This window comes from Natrix helvetica, assembly GCF_964273705.1.
Source record: "Natrix helvetica genome assembly, chromosome: 7".
Classification (NCBI taxonomy): domain Eukaryota; kingdom Metazoa; phylum Chordata; class Lepidosauria; order Squamata; family Natricidae; genus Natrix; species Natrix helvetica.
In genome coordinates, this window is record NC_138558.1 from 23771608 (window position 1) to 23791038 (window position 19431).

A 19431-nucleotide genomic window follows, 5' to 3' on the forward strand; every position below is an offset into this window, starting at 1 on the left:
AAAACCACAAGTGGACGTTAAATGGCCCATCCCATAGGGAATAAAGAGGAGCGAAAGGGGAGGGGAGTTTGAAGGAGACAATTAGTTCAATTCATTAGGGTGAAGATCTGTTCCTGACTTCTTGCCAAGTATTGTCTGCTAGAGAGTGGCGTTTGGAAGATATTAGCCTGGCAGCTCTCCAAGCCTAATAAAGGTCTGTAGTTGTGAAATCTCTTGAAAAACTGTTGGTTGGGACTTTGCTGGAGAGGAATTCACTTTAAACGAAATAAAAGGGGTTTTATTGGGATGAGGAGTCGGCTTCGTGCTTTTGGGAAGCCTAGGTCAGAATAGAATTATGGCCATTTTTTCCCATACGGGTAGTCCTCGACTTACAACAATTCATTTAATGACTGTTCCCAATTATGACAGTGCTGGAAAAAAACAACCAGCTCCCACACTTAAAAATTATCACAAAATTCTAATGGCCACAATCAAAATTTGGGGGCTTTTCAACTGGCATGTCTTTATGATGGTTACTGTGTGTTGGGGTCACCTGATCACCATTTACCACCTTCCCAGGGGGTTTCCAACAAGCAAAGTCAACAAGGGAAGCCAGAATTGCTTAATGACCATGATGCATGTAACCCTGGCAAAAGGACCATAAATTTGGTCATAATTCACTTAACATTACAATGGAAGTTCTGATCCCACAAGGTAATTGTAAGTCATCGAGTACCTATTGTATAGTTTTAAGTAGATAGATTTTAGAAAGCCCTTAGGATTCCGTTTATGTGTGAAATAACAGAAGGAAGTTCTTGATGCTTGTTTGCTCTTGTTGTCTTTTCTTCACCTATAATTGCAATATTCTTGGCTAACAAGTTTACATAATCTAAATTATTGTTAACTGTATTTGGAAACTCCTTTCTATACAATCACATGATTCATCTATCTAATTCTGTGTTTTGTTGTTTCGATAGACCAGTGTTTCTTAATCTTGCCGAGTTTAATGTATAATCAAGTCCAACAATCCCCCAGCTAACTCTTTCCAGGGTTGGAAACAAACGTTTTCAGTCCCTCTAACTGGAGAAATCAAGAATTGAGCCTGGAACCTTTTTGCATGCTTTGCTGTAGAATATGCTCTTATACAAACGTTCACCTTTAGTTTTAAGGCACTGATACTTTAAGGACATAAACTGTATAGTATCTAAACAAAGCAGAGATAGTACCTAGCCAGAAGTTAAAATTCATATGTTCAGCTTCTACAATAACAAGGCTGTTTTATGTTAATTCAGTTAACTTGCAGCCCCCAAATATTGAAATTTCAAAGGATCAAAGCAGGCATTTTTGAAACAGACAAATATTTTTTTTACCCAAGCTTTCCATTCTCCAGAAGGGTAAACCTTTGTGTTTAATTAGCAGCCATCTAACTGAGCTAAATGAGACTGGAGCTTAAAGAATAATCGTATCAACCAAAATAATTTTAAAAGAGCACTATATTGAGCAGAAAAGTTTAAAACATAAGTTTGAAAGACAGCAATAGTGTTACAACCACCAGAAACATAGGAAACAAAATTAGTGATCCATATAATCAGGATGCCTTGTTGCATTTCCCATAATTTTTATACATGATTAAGAAAAAGCTAGGCAAAAATAAAAATCACACATTTATCAAACGACGTTTAATTTCCCATCCATGGTTACTTTGGAGATTCTATATAAGAACCTCAAAGTCCAGACCGAAAAGTACAAGTGTAGTACATTAAAATCCATTTTATGATGATCAAATTCAACACTTTTTTCTAGCTCATGTAATCAGATTATAATAGCTATTCCTTAAAGTATAAAACAAAGTGTTGGAATTCCATTACATAAAGGGAAAAGAAAAAAAAAGTAAGTTTCAGCATCCCAGAAAAGTGCAGGTCAACTAAGAGGAGTACATAGAATATTATAATAAAGGATTTTTTTTTTAAAAAAAAACCTACTATAATAAAAACGTAAAGAGAAGACATCAAAAAACAAGTTTCTTAGTAATATGTAACAAAACATGTAAGAAAAGCATAGAATGGTTCTTAAGGAAGATATTTAGGAAAGGTTTTCTGACGGAGGCTGCAACAAAGCAGCATCACTGAGTGGTCCCCTGTCTTGTCAATAAATCAAGTGCCAAAGGTTGATCTGCAATGAACAAGAGCAGCTTAAACTTTTTCCAAGGATTGGTAATACTCTGTCAGCACAGTCCATGCTTTAGGAGCCATGAAACCTTCCGGAGGATTTTGACCTTCTCGAGCCAGTTTGCGCATGCGAGTTCCTGAAATGAATTCAAAATCTTCATGGCTAAAATAAAAAGAAGAAAGAAAGAAACCTTTTAGAAGGAATATGCAGTGAGTTTCAATTGAACTTTTGCTTGCATTTAAAATTACAGGAAGTCGCTCAGTAATACCACAACTGAAACCAGAATTTCTGTTGCTAAGAAAGATGTTTTTCGGCAAGTTGTGCCTTTTTTTTTTTTTTTTGCTGCACTTGTTAAGAGAATCACTGAGGTTATTGAATGAATCATGTGGTGATTAGGTGAATCCCATTTCCCCCCATTGACTTTGCTTTTTGGAAATTGGCTCCGAAGAGTGCAAGGGATGATCACATGTTCCACGGACCAAACAAACGTCATAAATACATGCCAATTGTCAAGCGCTTTAATTTTGATCACATGACTGAGGGGATGCTGCAAGCGGTCTTAAGTGTAAACAACTTTTTAACCAGTGCTGGTGAAATGAATGATTGCTAAACGAATAATCAAGGACTACCTGTATTGCAGGGGTGGCTGGGGAATTCTGGGAATTGAAGTCCACAAGTCTTAAAGTTGCCAAGTTTGGATACCCCTGCTGTATTGTAAGCCAAATGTGCATCTTACAATTATGAAGGATCACACTAGCAGTGACAGGCACTGGGTTTTTTTTACTGCACGGATGTGGGAAACATGTCATTCGACAACATTGGAATGAATGGGATGTCAGGGAAAAGGGGAGATAAGATTTTACAATTTTCTTTTAGCATGCCAAACGTGCTTACAACACAAATGAACTATTGGGAAACCCTGTGGAAAGCATTTTGTTTTGTACGTTCAAAAATATTATACACAAGTAAAATCTGCCACAGAACTGCAGTGTGGCGTGAACTGATTCAGTTTCTGGTTAGTTTTTCCATGCTTTGCTGAAGCTATGCTTTTCTATGATATGCTTTCCTGCTCTGTATTCTGTGCTTCCAAAAACACCTGACATCCTATGATTTCTTTAAAACAAAGTCTGTTGTGTTTTTTTGTGAATTTAGACGGTTTTCATCTTCCCAAAGCTGCTATTTACCTTCTTCTATGTGGATATTCTGCTTCCATAAACATTCTTTCTCAGAAAACAAAATGAGTTATTTGTTCGTAAGATACCGCCCATTTACTTATGTTACAGCCTAAATTAATTAGTAAAGAACACTTTTCCCAGAAAATAAAGCATTTGCATTCAGTATGCAGACAGCATGACACAAATTGCAAAATGGATACGAGAGAGAAAAACAAAATCAAATATCCAGGTAGCCATAAGATACACTGTTTATCAAGGTTTTTATTAAGCAATTTAAAAACACGCAGCCTCAAAGAGTACAAATGCGAGACACACACATATAGTTTTCAAGTCTCCGAAGCAAGAGTGATTAATCAACAATAAAAAGAAATATTTTTACTTGCTCTTTCATTCAGCCTGTTCCATCTATGTTTTAGTCGTTTTCAATTGATCCATCTTAAATGTAAGCCAAATGCTGACTTCAGTTAGATATGGCTCAAGACAGAAGAAAATGGGAACCAAATGTATTTGGGGCTAATTTGCTTGTCTGAATGTTAAGCTATACGTATTACTTAGCAAATAAAGAGCAAGTCTTCTCACTGTACGTGCAAAAGTTTAGCAGCATAATCTTTGAACTGGATGGATACAAATTTGCAAGGATCACTGCAATTCTCAGAAATTATCCCAGGATTTCTGTGCAATGAACTACTAACTGTTTAGTTAACAGTAGTGCAAAGTACTATTAACAAGTTAGAGCTGTCAAGCTCATGGTCCCCCCATTTTGAAAAATCTGTGCTACCAAGTAATATCTTATTCCAAATACTGGATAACAATTCTGATCTTAAAATCCTTAGAAGATGTATATGGAACTGATACCCTCCCCAGGGCAGGCAATTTCTATGGCTTGGGCATATTGAATCTGGGGCGCAAAGCATCAGGAAAACATTAGGTTGTCTACCTCTGCAGCTCCAATGGTGGTGGATGCCAGTAAGTGTATGTCTCATTTAAACATCTAAGAACTCATACATCCTATCTGATGCAATCCTGGGACTCTGGGATTGCATCACCTTGGATGAGTTAACAGAATAACAGACTTGGAAGAGACCTTTGAGATCTTCTAATCCAATCCCCTGCTCAAGCAGGAGACCCTATACAATTTCAGACAAATGATTATCCAATCTCTTCTTTAAAGTCTCCAATGATGGAGCATCCACAATTTCTGAAGGCAAGTTGTTCCACCGATTGTTTGGGTTGTCAGGAAATTTCTCTTTAGTTCTAGGTTGGTTGTCTCTTTGATTAGTTTCTACCCATTGCTTCTTATCCTGCCTTCAGGTGCTTTGGAGAATAGGTTGACCCCGATTTCTTTGTGGTAGCCCTTTAGATAATGGAACACTGCTATCATGTTACTCCTACTCCTTCTTTTCATTAGTTCCCCATCCAAGATTAAACTTTATATTCCACTATGCTTTTGGCATCTTGTTCTTTTTCTTAGCTACTTAATAAGTGGTTACTTTTTAATGTTTTTGTTTTCTTATGAATTGTCCTTGGTCAAATTTAAAGCTTCGTAGAATCATTTTTGACTTTGAGCCTGGCCATTTTTTAAAAATAAGAACATTAAATAAGTACAAATCTTATTGCAATAGTACTTTCATATATTCAGATTATGATTGATCATGCCATTCCTTGTCTGTTTATATTTATTACTTATGAACATTTATTATATTTCTATTCCATCACAGCTGGCCAATCTTGGCAGACTTCAAAATGCCAAGTTGGGTTGTTTGGACTTGGGGTTAACACCTAGATGGGAGATCAAAACAGGAAAGCTGGGGATATAAACTAGGGAGAGAAGTAGAAAGCACATGCTTCAAAAAGGCAATCAAACACTTTTTTCATATTGTTGCTCTGAAAACAACATGGAAGAAGTGAAGTTCTAATCTACTTGTCCATTACTACTTGTCCAGTAATTGTAGCTGTCTGATGCAGCTGCAAAGTAATTATTTTTTTAAAAAAGGTAAATATAATAACATATATATTAATAGAAAATGTATGTGCTTTAAAGTTTAGGAAAAAAATAAAAGTTTAGGATAAAAGTCATTAATCAGTGTGAGAGAATTATCTTGAACTTTTGTCAAAGGTTGATACATAGGTACCAACTATATTTCTCTTGTGAGAACATTCCCCAAGCAAGACCTCACACAGTGATTTTCAGTATTATTTTTTGGTTTTATATTCCTTGCTTGCCCTGCTCACTTGCCAGAAATATCTCAAAACACGTTTAGGCCAAGCTGAATTTTATATTTCTGTCCTTACCTATTCCTTTCTTTTATTTCCTATAAGTAAAGTTTTTCCTTATCCATTGTTTCCAACCCAAGGGGCAGCACTCATCTCTATTTCTTAGCCAAGGGAGTCAGCAATGTCGAAAAACATTTCCATGGTCATGTGGCCACCATGATTGTACACTGAGATGCACAGAACGCTGTTACCATCGTACTGAAGTGGTACCTATTTATCTACTCGCATTTGCATGCTTTTGAACTGCTGGGTGGGCAAGAGCTGGGGCAAGTATCCGGAGCTCACCCTGTTGTGAGGAGATCAAATCTTGAACCCAGGGTGTCAGCTTTCTAGCCTTTAACTGCTGAGGCACTATGTCCCCCAAATTATTCCCTATAGTTTATTAAATTCTAAACCTCAAAGCAATAATACTTTTAGGAGTTCTTCCATGAACACTTAAAACCTATCAAAAGGTCTCTCTTCTATATTGCATTTATGATAGCAAGGCAAAAATAAATATATTTCCTAGGAATCAAACAGATGCCATTTAAAAAAAATAATATAATGACCATTATATCTCTACGTTCACTGCCAACTCAAAATAGGAAATTTTTGAAATGTTGTGATATATTTGTGATATAATTGGCAACGTTACACCCACAGGTTTGTCACACAGGGGGCCTAGTTTATATACTTACTGCTAACAACTCACTAGTGCTCTATGTTCTAATTATATTGTTGTATGCAATTTCAAGAACTGAACTTCTGCATCTATTCTACCATCTGTATTCTGCAGCTCCTCATTCCTAAGGCTGTCCTCTTTTTACTATTCTTATTAACCAAGAAAGACAACACGTTGAGAAGGGAGTTTTTTGCCTAAATAATGAACTCACAATGGGGTAGAATTATATGTGGTTAGTTTTAAGCCATGCCATCTTACAGTGACATTCGTACTGGATAACAATTGTAAATAAATCCAGCTCTCTGAAGAAGAAAGATTACAGGGGCCTTTCAAAAAAAGGAAAAGAGAAAAGCCAACACACGCTTCATAATAAGTATTAATGAGAAACAGTTTATTTTCCATTTAATCTGGCATTCAAAATGTATTTCAGTTTGGAGAATAAACTATACTGAGTTACTCAAAAGAAGTTTAATGGAAGATCTGAACTAGGAATAAACAGTGCAAATTAGAGACATTTCCTAATTGAATCAAGTGCCGAAAGATACTGTTAATGTGTTTTTTATCAAGCATTTCTGTATAACAGACGCAACAGAGCTATGGACAATCTGTGTCATTAAAACAAGTGAACCAATGTCTGGATATTCTGCACAAATATGGAAGTCTCTGACAACTTCTCAAATTACAAATCAGTTTTATAAAGCTTCAGGGTAAAAAAATAGGATGGCACAATATGATAGATAACATCTTTTGTTACCAGATGGGGGAAACTGTAGAACTGTAGTTGGTATCATGAATATTTAAATATATAAATAAAACTCCCTAGCAGATTAAAGAGAAATTATAGAGGTATTGCAGCAGGGTGTGCCCACATAGTAATTCATAATATGATGCATTTTATGACTGAAGTAAGAGTTGTACAATAAATTACCTCTCGGTTACCCTACAGTAGTGGCCAAAATTGTGGAAAAGTGTATTTTTGAGGTTTGATGGCTAATGATACCTTTTTTTTTTTTTTTTTAGTTTCAAGATAATCATATTCTACTGCTAGGATGACCTGGGAATAGCCTTTAACCCAATTGAAAATCTATGGAGCCAACTAAAGAAACTTGTTAGTCAGAAGCGACCCAGCAATAAAACTCACTTAATAGAAGCAATAATCCAATCTTGGTTTCACATTATAACAGCTGCAGAACTAAAAGACTTGGTTCACTCCATGGGAAGACGTTGTTAATTCATATTAAAGGTTACCCAACTAAGTATTAACTGACATGGTGATAATTTTTGTATATCTCATTTCACTTTTCTTCTTTATAACTGCTATTTTAATAGCAAATCCTTCATAAAAAGTTATTGCATTACATTCTTGAGTAAATTATATTTCCATTGATATATAATTTTATGGTACTACTCCAAACAGAAGTGGCGTTATTAGCTAGTTTTAGAAAATACTTTTCCCAAAAAGTTTCCACAATCTTGGCCACTACTGTACACTGGGTTCCTTTTAATTGATTTATTTTAGAAAAATCAAAAGAATTGATTTCACACAGAGGATTTTCTGATTTTCTCTACTTGGTCCTTTTAAATGGAGGCATCAAGGCTTAAGATTCCCAAAGCTTATACTCTACCATTGACCTAAGAGCAAATCCCATTATGAAAGAATATACATTTTACTCATATTGACCTACAGACTGCTCCAGAATATATGCAATTACAAATACATGCTGGCTACTATTGTATAAAGCCTGTCTAATAGATTAGGAAAAGATGGGCATTCTGTCAAGAAACAGAATTTTTCAGAGTTTTCATTCTAAAAAACTTCACCGATTTACAAATCTGTGCATTTTGTTCATCATTATAAATATAATAAGTATCCCAACCTGCTATCACTATTGCTTTTAAGAACAAGCCTTCAAGAGTAACCAAATGTGTTAGTGCTATATGAAACAAAATGTTAAAAAGTGATGGTATTTATGGAGTTACTTACCAAGCACATCTAAATTATATTAAAGTAGCCAAAATATATTTACAATCCCAAGGCATGTCACAACTTTTGAGCACCCCTAATGTTTGGATATTGAAAGCTGAAAAAGTTGACACTTCCTAGATTGTGCCAGATTTATGTGACAATTAACATAACATTTAGGCTATTGTTTGGGGGGTTCTTTGTGTCATTTGTTGACCCCTGGAAACTGTCTGGAGTATACCCCGCAATTTTAAGAGGTAAGTCTTCAGACAAGGTTCTTCATTGCCTCCTTCTTCCAGGGACAAACACGAGTGAATGTCACAAGGTCACCTTTGTGTGTAAGGTAGGGCTAGAATTCACAGTCTCCCAGTTTATATCCTAATATCTAAACCAGTACACCTAACCGGCCCTCTTTTCGTTTGGAATAGCTGACAAAACACAATACAGAAAATTAGGGAATAGACTGGTAAACTGTCAGTATAGTACTCCCAACACTGGAAAAGGGAGACCGGTATGTTGTCATGTAATTTATCTGCTCCCACTTCCAAACTATGACAGAAGGGAGATCCAAGAGCATTCTAATATTCTTCCCACTCCTGCAGTTCTAACCATGGGAGGTCCAGCATGGCTTAACTGGACTAACATCAGCCATCATTACAGGCCACAAACAGTCAAACATTCTACTTCATTTGACTTCAAGTCACTGTGTATTTAAATAGAAAAGCTGGCCTGCTATTTGGCAAGAGACATGGAATAATAAAAGCCCATCGGTTTGTTCGGTGCTTTTTGATTAAAAGAAAAAAGGCAGACCTATTAAAACCTTACATTCTCCCACAGCGCCAAGTTGTGTGCATTGAATCCAGGCGGCTGGTATGCCTTCCCTTTGAAGGGGGATTTCAAGAGTGGCTCCCCAGGCACCTTCTCCTAAGAACATTTCGCCCTACATCTGGGCTGCATGCTACAGACACCATCCCAAATGGGAGCTCTGCTTTCACATGTTGCCAGCCATCTTTCCTCCAATCCAACTACAGTAAACACATCTTTTCACTCTAATTAATTAGGAAGATTGGAAGAGTTTGCTCAATGTAATGCTTTTCCACGCTACGTCTCATGATGGTGATGGAAGAATACACAGGGACTGAATTCTATGGCAAGGAGATGCATAGGTTATCAAGAAAAGAGACAATTTCTTTAGGCTTGCAAAAATGTTTAGGCTTGCTACCCATGATCTACAGCAGGGGTGTCAAATTCACGTCATCACAGCAGCATCATGTGATGTGTCTAGACTTTTTCCCCCTTTGCTAAACATGCATGTGCATGGCTAGAATGGGCGTGGCTAGAGCGTGAGGCATCCAGCCCGTGAGTGGGAGTTTGACACCCCTGATCTACAATAAGCTCCTTTTGGTAACTCTTGGAAGGTTCATACACTGTAAAGGTGCTGTCTCTTTGTAATAAAAATGAAAACCCTAGCATATGCCTAACAAATGATTTATTATTATTATTATAAACTTTTATTCATTAAACATGTAACCCAGTCAACTGAACATTTAAAAATGTATCACAAATATTATTGACAGGGGCTGATGGTTGATATGGGTTGCTGCCAGCATCCTAGGTATCGACCAAGTACATTCTTAAGATGTACGATGTTCCGAGTAACGCAGTTCTTTGCAGTTCCACTGCTGTTATTGCAGGAAGCTGCAATTTATTGATGTATTTTGTAAAATTCTTGGTACCAAGTGCCCCAATGACAATGGGTCACTTGGTACCATGTTTCAGCCATGATCACATAGTTTTGATGGCCAGGTCGCAATATTTCTTGATTTTTTTTCCAGTTCTTTTTCTTCGACTCTGGCATCTCCTGGTACAGCAATATCAATAAATTGTACGCTTGGGTTTTCGACAACTGTGATATCTGGCGTGTTGTGTTCCAAATAACAATCGGTCTGTACTTGAAAGTCCCACAAGATCTTCACCTTCTCATCTTAGACAACTTTTTCCACTTTACGTTCCCATGACTTTTTGGATACAGGCAAGTCGTATTTTTTATATAATGACCAGTGGATTAATTTAGCACCTTGGTCATTTCTAGCTTTGTAATCAGCTTGTGCGATTACATATTAAATGTGAAACGTTGTCATTGCAAAGTCAATAGTGTGGATCGTCAGTGGATTTTTGTATCTTTGTTTTCATGGCATTAGTTCGTAGTGCTTGTTCTTGAAAATCTTCTGTTTGTTTCTTGATGGTTCCCATCTTAAGCCATGCCCATGATAAGTTGTTATCACATTTTCCTTCAATGTTTTTCAATTGCTGTCCGTGAAAAGCTTTGGTTTTCCATCCATTTAATCTGTCATCCAGCTGTTTCTCCTTATATTCTGCCTTTGTTTCTGTTGTTTTTATAATGTTCTCCATTTGCACAGCCTGTATCAATTTTATTATTGTTATTGTTGTTGTTATTTATTGTTGCTTTTGCTATCAGCTTTTTCCACGTGCTGTTGCTAGCAGTTATTCACATAATACAAACAGCCACACCCAAAAGAAATGAAGCAGATATTGTTTAACTACACTCACATTCTTTGTTGTCATGAGCATGTCTAAAGGGATCTTGACTACTACAGCCCGGACTGTGACATTTTTTGTTCTTCGTCTGCCTAGGCCTACCCGCTTGGCTTCAACTCTCATGAGTGAGCCATTTTTAAAAAAGGAACAAGAAAATGTTACTTAATCAAGGGTAATTTTTGGACTACCTTTTCGGTTTTGCAAAATTCTTAGACAATATATTTTCATTGTAAGAAATATGTCTTTCATACCACTATGGTACACAAATAGCAGTCAAGATTAAATTATTAGTTTTTATTAAAACTTAAGTATATCAAAATCTATATTTTCTTTAGATTATCTCAAGTAAAAATTAACATCTCATGTAAGTCATGAAAATGGCACTGTTGAGCTGACCATAGCTGATGAACTACTTGCTCATTTTATTTGATTCATTTTAGTCATGATTTATTTTAATTTATTTTGCTTAGCTGACTTTGATTATTTTTGTTGCTCCCTGAAGATAACTTAAGTAGTCAAAACATATTGAGGAGAAAGAGTTTGGTGCAGTGATTAAAATACCAGGCCGAAAACCAGGAGACCACTACTACTCCCACTTTTGACACAGAACCAGTTGGGTTAACTTAGGCCAGTCACTTTTTCTCAGCTGTAGGAAGGAGGCAATGGCAAATCACTTCCGAAAATCTTGCCAAGAAAACTGCAGGGCCTAGTCCAAGCAGTTGCCAGGAACAATGACTTAAAGGCATGAACACAAAACAAAAACAAAAATACATCCTGAGTGTCTTAGAATTTAATCCAAACCCCTCAAGAAAGGAAAATGGAACAGAGATAGTAAAAAATGGTAACAGAATGAGTCCAAGGTCTCAGAATCTACCCAGATCTGTAAAACGATGATTATATATCAGAGAAGAAATGTTTAAGCAAAATTAACTCTCTGTGTGTATGTGTAATTAGTAATTATTCACATACTTCTCAGCACAACTTCAGTTATTTTCATATGCTTTTAATTAACAGCTGCCTTTATTTCATATGACATCCTGCTTCCTAACCACAAAAACCCTAATTCTCTATTGGGTTTACTCTGTGCAATTTTGTTTTCTTTGAGATGCTGAGCATAAAAGGTTTTTGAGAATTAAGACCCCAAATACCTTTCACTTAGACATGTGAGCCACACTCACTAGAACCAAAGGACAGCAAATGACAAATATATTGACTTTTAAGACTCTGGGAAGAGTCTTAAAACAGATTTCTGTTGGATGTTTTTCTTGTTGAATCTCATCAACAGATTTTTCAAGAATCAATGAGATGCTGTTTGATGTCAATACCATCAATACTATTTATCACTTAAAAGCCACAGGTCTTCCCCATCCCTTGGCTCTAGAAGTATGGGGCTCCCAAGAATTAAACTTTTGAATCGATTAAACAGGACTGGGGATTACTATGGTATCCCCATGGCTATGCTCATTTAATTTAAGAGGTAGAGTGATCTGGACTCTGACTGAATTTTGCTTTAAGTACAAAAGCAGAACAGACTGCCAGTCAAACATCCAAGTCAATTTGTTTAGCATTGAAGTAAGTGCTGGCTTTCATAATTGTTCTTTTCTGTATTTATTGTGAAGTTAACATACAAATATGAAATAGAACTCCTTAAAGGGAGTTTAAGGGGGGGGGGGGAATCACAAGACAAAATGTTTCATTTTAAAAAAAATACTTATTGCTAAAATACTTAATACTTTTTAATAGCAAATACTTTTTTCTGGTGATACTTTCAGACAGTCACATGAGATACTGATCGAAGTTTCCATTTGGATCTAAATTGGAAAGTGAAACCTTGAGGCAAAAAGGGATTAGCGAGTGGATTATATAAACCGCCTCGTGACTTCTCTCATGGTTTTATGATATGACCAAAGTTAGGGGGTTTATTGTGAAATATTCCTTGTTATATTAAAAACACAACCCAGGCAAGCTCTGAAACGGCCAGAATTAAAAACAATACCCTGATGTAACAGTAAGAAATTATGGATAATGTAACAGACCTCAACTCACAGAATGCAATACGGGACTGCCAGACTATAATTGTTTTAAAAGGTTGTATTAATAAAGTTGCAGATTTAAGCCCTGAGGAAACTTAGAGTGTTTGTTTCATCTCCCCTTCTGTAGAAAGCCTTTAACAGAGTTAAACTTATGGTGTCTCAGAGGAATTAATTACTTAAACCACTTTGTTACACACACACACAATGGGGCAAACTGATGATCAGTGCAATCCACTTCCAGGATTATATTAATATTTTAAAGCTGTTCTTAAAGTGTTAAAGTAACTTTCTAATGCAGAGATGGGAGGTTTTTTGCAGCTACAGTTTGCAACTGTTTTTTTTTTAACAACAGTAAACTGACTTCTGTTTTCTGCACTGGTAATGGTTTTCAGTCGTTTTAAATTCCAGTATTGAATTTATCACCCAGTTTTGGAAAGACCGAGGAGTAGCATCACTCTGATTTTTAAAGTCTTTTCTTAAAGAAACAAAATGGAGGTTGTTACGTAACTGAGAGAAGAGAGGCAACAGTTTAATTCCTTAACTGGCTGTAGAAAATAAAAAGTTGAAAATCTTGCCCCCCAAATTAACACAATTCAATCAATCATGTAAAAACTGCCCCCTTCTTCAACTCTGAAAAATGTGTTGCAGTACCTTAAATGACAGGCAGTATGTTAAAAGGATATATTTCAAATTACCAGACTCTATTCCCTCATCAGGAATAGCGGTGTTAAAATCCATGCAATAGATAATCAAACCCTTGTATAAAAACAGCAGCACTGCAAAGAATATATACTACAAGATAGCATTATTTATATGGAAAAAAATAAACAACTTTGTAGTTGTCATAGATGAGAAAATGTCTGTAATAACAAACATGCTAAACTTTAAACGTGTACTTCAAAGCTTGTTAAATGGTTCAACGGTATCAAAAAGAACATTATTCCCAAATGGAAAGATTTAAAAAAAAAAAAAATTGCAATATGATCTACAGTATCATGACAACCAAAATTTTCCATTATAAATGTGAGAACAAACTTTGGGCTAATTCCAGGCCACCCAGAATAGTAAAACCACTATAGATCGTTTGAGGTTCAAGCTTTTTTTAATTAAACATAGGGCACAGGATATAAGAAGTTAAAATGTATGGTATGATTTTGGATTATAGGTTTCTAAATTGTACAGAAAATGAGCCTAATATAAGGCTTGAGAAATGAGTATTTATTGGGAAATTAAGCAATGTACGGTGAGATATAATGGCATATAAAGTCAAATCCCAAATCCATACCAGAGGTGGTATTCAGCAGGTTCTGACCAGTTCTGGACAACCGGTAGCGGAAATTTTGAGTAATTCAGAGAACTGGTAAATGCCACCTCTGGCCTGCCCCCATCTATTCTCTGCTTCCCGAGTCCCAGCTGAACGGGAGGGAATGGGGATTTTGCAGTAACCTTCCCCTGGAGTGGGGAGGGAATGGAGATTTTACAGTATCCCCTGCCACGCCCTCCAAGCCATGCCCACAAAACCAGTAGTATTTTTTTTTTGAATCCCACTACTGATCCATACCCAAAATATTATGTGTGGCTTTCATTTTTAACCCCACCTCCCCTAAAACTTACTGTTCTGAGTCATAGTAATCCATGCACTTCTTTTTCTTATTATACGCTGCCACTCTGAAAGGTACAATTTCCAATGTTATCAAGCCTGGTGCCATAGTCAAGACTTTGGCACCATGGGTTGGATCGTAGAGGTCTTTCCCAGTCTCAGGATGCGGCATTCCAGCTGGGTCTCGGCCCACTATATAGAAGTTTGCTCCGGCCACCATTCTCGCCCTGCAATGCCACTGAACCTAGAATAAGATTCAAGACATTAGCAAAAAGCAGAACTTGAAAAGAAGGTGCAACAGACCTGAAAGACGATCTCCAACAGATAAAAAAAGCAAGTATCCTCTAGGCTCATACATTGTTCAAGGGCACATCTACTATGATTGTCATCAACTTAGAGATAAAGGTAAAGGTAAAGGTTTCCCTCACACATAGGTGATAGTTTTTCCCAAGTCTAGGGGGCCGTGCTTATCTCTATCTCTTTCAAAGCCGAAGAGCCAGTGCTGTCCGAAGATGTCTCCATGGTTATGTGGCCGGCATGACTAAAAGCCCGGAATGCTGTTACCTTCCCACCAAAAGTGATTCCTGTTTTCCTTCTTGCATTTTTACGTGCTTTCAAACTGCTAGGTTGGCAGAAGCTGGGACAAGTAGCGGGAACTCACTCCATTACACGGTGCTAGGGGTTCGAACCGCTGACCGTTCTGATCGACAAGCTCAGCATCTTAGCCACTGAGCCATCGCGTGGCTTAGATATAGAGACTATAAAAAATTCTAATGCACAACACTGCATAGCAGTTTGTACATCAGTTTTACAAACAAACAGAAGGATGCCACTTATCATGCCAGAGAATCATACTGGAAGAAAGCCTCAAAAATTTCAGTGTGAACACATGTACCCATAAAAGGGAAAAAAAGAGGGTCAAACTACTAGATGGCCTTGCTCCATTGGAAGCAGAATTCCAGAGAATAGCTCTCTATGTAACAGTGTTCTTTTTTTATAACAACTACCGTATTTTTTGGAGTATAAGACACACCTTTCCCCCACTAAAAGAGAGTGAAAATTTGGGGGCATCTTATACATCCAATGTAGCGCTGCCCACCCACCAGCCCCCACCCTTTGGTCTCTGCCTCCCAGCAATTTACCTCCTTGCAGCAAACAGGAAAATGGGGTTTGCAGAGGCGGCAGTAGACTATGGTATGGTAGTCCCAGCAGCCTGAAACAGCTGATCATCGGGAGGCCCGTGCTGAAACCAAAATTGAAAGTGAAACAGGCTGTTTGCTACAAGGGGCAAAGTCCTGGGAGGCAGAGGCAGATTTTTTCCCCTTCTAATCAGACTAAACTGAAACAGGCTGTTTGCTGTTTACTGCAAGGAGGTAAGTCAATAACTATAAATGCCTATAGAATGTTCACATTATTAGACTTATTTTTTAAAGACTGCTTTATTATTGTTCTAGACAACTTAATAAAATGAAGAAGCTTTTTAAAATAAATGCTTAATCTGAAGAGGCCCAGTGCTATTGTATCTTCTTTTAAATAGCAGATAATAATGTATACTTCCAGAAAGCCACATCAATTTTAACAGCGTCTGTACAAGTATAGTCTGAAATGTAACACCACAAACAGTGTATATCGTCTCTACTGTTTGCTGCACGGAGGCAAATTGGTGGGAGGCAGAGGCAGATTTCCCCCCCCCCCTTGTTTTCCTCCCCAAAAGCTAGGTGCATTTTATACTTCGGAGCGTCTTACACTCCGAAAAATACGGTAGTTAAAATGCCTTTTAAAGTTAAAAGAATAGGGGGAGGGGGGGACTTATTACTTTCTCAAAGGTGCTTTGAGAAAGACAACTGGATGATGTTTTTTCCTTGAGCAAGAAATGTTTTTCCCTCTTGAAAAAGAAGATGTTTCGCATCTCATCCACGAAGTTTCATCCGGTCAGAACGGATGAAGCTTCTTCGATAAGAAGCAAAACATCTTCCTCTTCGAGAGAAAAAAAACAACTATTTCTTCCTCAAGGAAAAAAACAGTTGCCTTTTTTTAAAAAAAGCATCTTTGAGACAACCATGGGGTGGATGACTATGAATCTCTAATGGACATTTATTAATTATTTATATGTTAATCAAGAAAAAGTAGCATCTGAGAAACTACGTATTTTCTAGGCTGAGCTTTTGCATGTTTCTTTCAAACTGAGAATATATATTTCACGTGGATTGTATTTACATGTACACTAACAAACATGTTTGTCATTTTTTTAGCAATGCAGTTTCTCTGCATAAGGAATAGAGAAAACTTGTAAGACAAACCATACATATGCTTTGTTTAAGAAAGAGTGAAATATAGAATTTATAATGAGAAAAGGTGGTAAAAAAGGAATAACAGTGCCTTAAACCTCTTGACAGGGGCTGTCATCAAATTAAACTTCTATTAACGTGATATGCATAAATTCAATGAAAGTCAAGAAAGTTTTGAGTGCACACATCACATACTTCTTTCCATTTTAGATTATGTGTATCTGTCAGAAAAACATATCATCCTTTATGAATGTGGTGTTTTCCATGTGTGAAATGGAAGTGCTTCTTAGTATGTACAGTACTTGCATTTATAAAAAATACATTAGATAGTTCATTAAATATTTTTAGAGATAGACACTAAATCTTTAAGATGAATAAACATATTAAATATTAGACATTTTTATGATATATTGTTATCATTATCATTATTATTATTATTATTATTATTATTATTATTATTATTATTATTATTATTATTATTATTTAATGCTTCTAGACCGCCCCCTCTCCCGAAAGGGACTCGGGGCGGTGTACAGTTCATACAAAATATAACAGGATACAATAAAAATTAAATATGTACAGTTGACAGTTGACATGGAGGAGGTTAAAATACAATTAAAAGAACTGTACAAAGCAATACAGATATAAGTTTAAACCCCTAAAAACAGATACAGTAAATTAAAAATCCCTAAAATAACCAGATATAATACATTTGCCAGGAGGGACAGTTGTAATTATGCCAGGCCTGCTAATCGGAACAGGTGGGTCTTCAATTTTTGCCGGAAGGAGCGGAGGTCAGAATGCAATGCCCAATATAATATATTGGGCATTGCAAATTGTGAGATTTACACATTCAAAATACTATTCATTTTGGGAATGAAACAGTATTTGATGATTATTTTGTCCCTCCTATCTGAGGTTTTCTTACTCCCTAGAAATGAAAAGGGGAAGGAAATTGAAATCCTCAATGTTTCTAGAATTCTATTCCCAAATAATGCTTATTTCATGCTAGTCAAGAGATTTCAAATCAATGGGCTTTTATTATAGAAATAATGTATTAATTTAAAAAAAATTAAACAAGAATTCTTTATTCTGGAAGCTATAGCAATCACTTTTGATAAAAGTATCTAAAGGAAAGGCAAATACTATGAAATGGAAAAGAAATACATTCACCAGTTTATTTCTTTGCATTTTTTTTCTTGCAACCAACTCAGTACTATTCACAAACTATACAATATGTTTCTAGGATGTCCAGAAAAAAAATTATCCAAGAGAAATGTTTTTAAATCTCAGTCATCAATAGTATCATATTTACCAAACAGCATTAAATTAGCAGTACCGAAAAATGTCTTTTTATGGGGAACTCTTGATAATGGTATATTTTCCCGGTTTTCATGACAGCAAGATTCTTTTCAGTTGTCTCCTACACATCCAGATGCCTATTCTCTGCAAATAATGCTAAATAAGAAAATTGGTTTCTGGGAACACGATCTGAATTAATTGACTACTGAACTGCTTACACAGGATGATTGCACTTTTACAAGAGCTGCAAAGTTGATTTGACTAAAGCTTGATCAAGATGGCTTTAAGCATTTTGATATATATGCATAATCATGTATTGTCCATGTATTATCCAAAGGAATAAGAAATAGCGAGCAAAAAGAAAGTAAGTGATAATATAGAAAAAGGAGGGGAAAAAAACCATACCATAGCTAAATCAGAAGAAACTAATGAGGCTACAGCAGTACTCAACTATTTAGCTAAATTGTCTCCAAGAAAGAACACATTCCAGTAGTTAAACGTAAGAAACAAATAAAGGGGTAGGATTGAAGACTGAAATTGACAGACATGGGACTCAAGAATATCTACCGCATTTAACTCTAAATTTAAAACCAGCACCAAGAGAAAAATAAAGAGAAAACAAAATATAAACACAATTTAAAAATTCCCTATAAATGTCCCTATATTGTCAATCTAATATTGCCAATTCAGAACAAACCAGACCTGGAAATTTTGCAAATAAAATATACGTGCGTGGCAGAGTTGTATGTGTTGATATGTGCATATGTGTGGCTTATGTGCAAGGATATTTGCCAAGTGTCCTCAAAAGGGGAAAAATAATAAAAGGAAAATAAAGAAAAAAGGAGGAAAAAAGCTACATGAAAATGAGGCAAAGTAGGGTAGGATAAGACAAGACAAAAGAGAGAGAAATTGTATTTAGGCATTAGCAGCAAGAAGGATGAGGATAATATCTCACTTGGTTAATAATAATAGTGAAAAACATTATTTCATCAAGAGGTGATTAAAAACTGAGTAGAATTAGTAATAAAATGGCTGCAAAACAGGAAAATGCAAGATAGACCGCATCATCCAAAGTATAATTTTCAAATCACAGAGTAATTATTCTACTTTATTCGGCTTTGGTCTGTCTCCACCTTTAGCAGTATAGCTGATTCTGTTCACCATCTACAAAGGTGAGTTTAGACACACCAGAACAGTTTCAGAGAAGAGCATCAAGGTGATTAAGGAGAAAGTCAGTCCTATGGAAAAAAATATAGAAGGAACCAGGAACATTTAATGGTATAATAGCACTCTTTATATATCTAAAAAGGATGCCACACTAAACACTGGGACCTTCTTAAGTATTTTCTATCATTTTAGAATGCAAGATATGGAAATGGATTTTAAAATGCGAAAGGGCAGGTTATATAGTTCATTATATAATGAACC

At 36.2% G+C, this 19431-nt stretch overlaps 1 protein-coding gene across 3 annotated transcripts in view; it reads right to left on the minus strand.

Moving 5' to 3' along the window:
• Positions 1-1475: 1475 nt before the first annotated feature.
• PAPSS1 (3'-phosphoadenosine 5'-phosphosulfate synthase 1) overlaps positions 1476-19431 on the minus strand; it is a 56263-nt gene continuing 38307 nt past the window's right edge. For all 3 annotated transcript variants that reach the window (XM_081960229.1, XM_081960230.1, XM_081960228.1), the window contains exons 11-12: positions 14428-14657; positions 1476-2310 (exon numbers count right to left, since the gene is read on the minus strand). In XM_081960229.1, the coding sequence (XP_081816355.1) occupies positions 2172-2310; positions 14428-14657 (369 nt within the window). In that variant the 3' untranslated portion in view covers positions 1476-2171. The remainder of the gene's footprint in view (positions 2311-14427; positions 14658-19431) is intronic.